General features: G+C 32.9%; 1 protein-coding gene across 1 annotated transcript; it reads right to left on the reverse strand.

The window, feature by feature from the left end:
• Positions 1 to 3,684: 3,684 nt before the first annotated feature.
• On the reverse strand, positions 3,685 to 4,682 carry LOC109337293 (protein YLS9). Its single transcript, XM_019574235.1, has one exon. It carries the CDS (start codon positions 4,592 to 4,594, stop codon positions 3,833 to 3,835), a length of 762 nt encoding a protein of 253 aa, XP_019429780.1. The 5' UTR covers positions 4,595 to 4,682; the 3' UTR covers positions 3,685 to 3,832.

Here is a 4,682-nt window from a genome sequence, read left to right on the forward strand (position 1 = left end):
TATGTCAACAGTATCTATGATATGGTTTCCTGATTTCCTTTGTACTTGGAATGATTTCCTTTATTGGAGTTTATGATTTCCTTCATTCCACTCTCAAAATTTCCTCTCCCTTAAAACTCATTTTTGTTAATCACTGCATGGGTTATGCATTTAAGCATTTTCACCTGAAAGTTGTGGTACATGTTGAATATGTCTCCTTACTAATTGGTTTTGCTTTTCTTGTTCAAAAAAACACAAATCCATTGTTATGGCTCCAAATTCATTCATGGGCACACAAGTACTTACAAAATCAAACTATCAATGAAGTAACATGTTGTTAGAGAACAATTACACAAAGCAGTTCATATGTCCAACTAACTACAATTTACAGATAGTCTATATAAACTTTAGTATAAAAGATTGCGATTTGAAATGGCTAATGTTACCATGTATCTTTATAAGATTTACATAGAACGGATTGTCAATAAAGTAAAAAAAATAAATTTAAAATCATCCTTGTAAACACCAAATTTTGATAGGGGTAAATTACTTTTAAAATAAATTGCTAGAGTAAACCGAAATTGGAGTGTAATGTTAAGGGGTGTGGCAACTGGGTCTTGTCGAACCCACTAGGTTAAATGTTTAACAGTAATTACACTCCTATATAATGTCTAACTTAACAACTCAAGGAAAATGAAAAAAAAATGGAGTCAACCCTAATTTTTTGAAAAAGAGAAAGAGGCACACTTACAAAGAAAAGACTTGATAAGAAAGATAAGGGAGAAACTAAAACAAAAGTATTATCTTCTTCATAAGCTCTAGAGATATACTCTTCTTCTCATTTGTTTTATTCTATTCTCTTCTTGTTATTATAATATGTACTGTCAAGTGCTTGCGTTTGAAAACCAATTTCATTGTTGAACATCTCACATTGCCGTTAACCCCCGACCCCGAATTGATTTCCCATAACCTAACCCCAAATTAATTTTAGCCTAAATCCCCAAATCATTTTTAGCCTAAACCCCAAATCAATTTTTACCCTAAAACCCCAAATCAATTTCAAACCCCAAGCCTAAACCCCCATTTAATTTTTACTCCAAAACCCTAATTCTCAATTTAATTTTAACTTAAATCTCAAATTGATTTTACCTTAAACTTCATCCTTAAATTGATTTTAAAACATAATCTTCAAATTGATTTGTAACCCTAAACCCCTTAAACTCTTTTATTATTTACTTATTTCTTATTTTTTTTAAATTTAAATAAATTATGTTTTATTATTTCTTTTATTTACTCTTTGTTAGTTTCGTTTATTTCTATTTATTATTTTTGTTTGTATGTTTAATTAGTTAATAATATATATATACACGCCTGGATGCAATAAAAAAGTTTTTTAAAAAAGCAATGTCAAGTGGTCATACTATAGGCTGGGTGCCTTGTCGCATCACTTCATATCGTCTAAAATGATGTAAAGTAACCCTACTATAAGTTTTGTGCCTTGTCGTGTTACCTTATCTTCATAAATAAATTTTCAAATAAATTTAAAGATGACGTATAAAATGCAATAAAGAAATATATTTTTAAAATAATACGCAGTAGTTCCATTATAGGCCAAGTGCTTTGTCGCGCTACTTCATGTCGTCTAAAACGAGTAAGGTAACCCACTATAGGCCTTGTGTCTTGTCGTGTTACCTTATCTTGTAAAATAAAATTTTCAAATAATTTTAAAAGTGACATGAAGTGGTTCCACTATAGGTTGAGTGCTTTGTCGAGCTACTTTATGTCGCCTAGACAATGTGAGGTGGCTCCACTATAAGACTAGTATCTTGTTGTGCCCCTTGCCTTGTTATTTTTTATATGAATAAATGAAAATATATCGACTAATCAACTATTTTCTAAAAGAACTACATAACATTGATTTCTCTATTGCGGCTAGAGATACATAGGAGTATATATTCCCCCATTAGATACAAAAAAATCTTTTTTTGTTTTGTCTTTCTTTTTGTGTAATAATGTGAGGGTAAACTTAATGTTTTGAACAAATATCCACATAACTGGTCTAGGTACCGTTTTTTATAACGGACGACATGATGCGCCTAACACTTTCCTTATCCGTAACTGACTCTCGAACTCGATTTTTATCTTTGAGCAAATCAACCCTGTTTTCAAAAATTGGTTTTTTCATGTTTTCCCTCCAAAAAACATAGATAACGACTTCATTGCGTTTATTTACATATTTCTCGTCGCACCTACAAAGGTGGGATAGCGACAATCCTCAACATCATTTGTTTTATAGCTTAGGCATGGAAAAAGGGAGCGGAGCCCCTTTGTCTAGAAGAAAGTTGAAAGAAGCAACAAACAAAATAGTTATATGATCCTCTCATTTATTATATGTATTGTATATTAAATTTACCATACCTACCATGTAGCAAGTTTGTTATAAAACAATACTAAAAAATTAATGTAAAAAGTGACACATATAACCATACCCATAACAAGTAATTATGATATAACTACTTAAAGCAAAAATACACATGTGGTCTTTTAAGTTGGTCTCAAGTCTCAAACTTCATTCCATCCATAAACTTTTATTTGCTTTAGTTTAGCCCTATATGCTATATCTATAAAAACAAATTGACCCATTTTGTCTCAAACACTAACTCCAATCCTTTGACTAACATAGATTGCGTATGACACCCAAATGACATAAAAGAAAAAAAAAGATAGCATTATATTTATATCCTTCCTACATTATTTCTCATCATGATTTTTCAGAGTAACATAGTTTCTAATCTAACCTGATACATCTGCAATATTACAGTTGTAATAATTGTCGCAATGTATCATATTGTAATTGTGGTATAACTTCTAATCACAAGAATACAGCCATATCAGACTATAATATAACTGCGTCGAACTGTCATGTAACTACATCAAACTACGTTTAGACCGTCCTGCTCAAATTCAAAAAAAATATAATCACAAAATGAATCACACTGCAACAGCTACAACCGTTAATACAATCGCAATCTAAAACACTCAAATAAAATTTAGAACGACCACTGATCCACAATTTTGCTAAATATCTCAATCTCACAAAGCCAAATCAATAGTAGGATGGCATCAGTAACCAGTACGGCACAAAGAGATACCAGAATGTTTCATAATGGAATTACTGTCTTGTGTGTCTTCATTGGAAAGACATCAACCTTATCAGCACTTAGCAGTGAAGTAAAAACCACAATGTGGTTAATGCCAAGGCCACGGAAGCGAGTGTTAAAATAATGTCAAGGTGGTTCTCGCTTTTTCTTTTACATAAGACATTGATAGTTAAAATAAGTAGGATACATAGAAGACACAACCAACCACTAAGCTTCATAATATCATATCATAAATCACATCCATGAATAAACTACTTAAAAGCTAAATCCTTCTTAATGATGTTTCACCTAAATTTTGTTTCCATCCACCTTTAATTAATGACTTATCTTCCATGGAATCTACTCTTTTTACTTATACTTTAAGAAGTCTTTACATAGCCGATCACAAGCCCGAAAGAGGACCGTGTTAGACAAATGACAAACCAACGTAAAATTTTCAAATCTAAATGAAATAGACCTTAGAGAATAAATCTGGAGGCATTCATTCACTCAATCAAAACCAGGCAAAATGATCTATTCTTACATGAGAGTTGTGGATCAATAATGATGAAGAAAATAATAATAAAAAACATTGCAAGGAACTGCTACCATAGCAGTTTATCATCCCTAAAAGAATAAGTCTTTCAATAAAACAAATAATAAGAACCAACATAAATCACACGAACTAAAGGCAAACTCTCCATCATGAAAAATCAAAGTTTCATTCTGAATTTACAGCTGCTAGCTTTGATACTTATCAAATTATTAGATGATAAACTATCCACCACCAACTTGCATTCACCCAACACCTTCACTTTCATTAGCTTCAAACTCCCAAGTTTGATGGCTACAGGTGCATGGACCTTGAGGTCCAAAGGAACCTGACCTGTTTGCTGTTGTTGCTGCAATGCAGCCATTAAGGTTCTTCCAGATTGCACTTGACCATTCAAGGATACATTTAGCACTGTTTTGTTCTGATGACCTTGGTAGAATTTTGGTATTGACCCTTCACAAAGCCTTGTGTTTGTGTACCAAACACTTAACTTCCCACCTTTCTCATAGTAAATACCAATCTTCTTGTTAGGGTTGTTTGCTGTGATCTTTACATCAAACTTTGCATAGAGGCTCATGTCAAAGTTAAGCCCTAAGTCACTTATTCTTAAAGTCTCAACTGAGTAATTTGGGAGTTTTGGTTTGAAGACTAGGTAGAGGGTTCCAACAGTTGCTGCCAAAACAATGATTATAAGGACAAACAAGGATAGTGTCCAACATATGCACTTGCAGAAACAGCTTCTTCTTTTTGGTGTAGGGTATATTGCTGGTATAGCATGATGCTGTAATGATGGAGCAATGTGCTGCACTTGCATAGGGGTACCCTTTTCAGAACTTGAGGAATTTGGAGGTACTAATGGTGCTGTAGGGGGTGGATGTGCTTCTAATTCCTCAGGGTGGATCTTTTGTCTTTGATCAGCCATGAATTATATGAGTGATTTGTTCTGTCTCAGATTTTTTGGTGATGAGGCCCTTTTATTAGATACTGCATATGTTGCTAGCATGCAGAGT

This window comes from Lupinus angustifolius, unplaced genomic scaffold (genome assembly GCF_001865875.1).
Source record: "Lupinus angustifolius cultivar Tanjil unplaced genomic scaffold, LupAngTanjil_v1.0 Scaffold_5_21, whole genome shotgun sequence".
Lineage (NCBI taxonomy): Eukaryota > Viridiplantae > Streptophyta > Magnoliopsida > Fabales > Fabaceae > Lupinus > Lupinus angustifolius.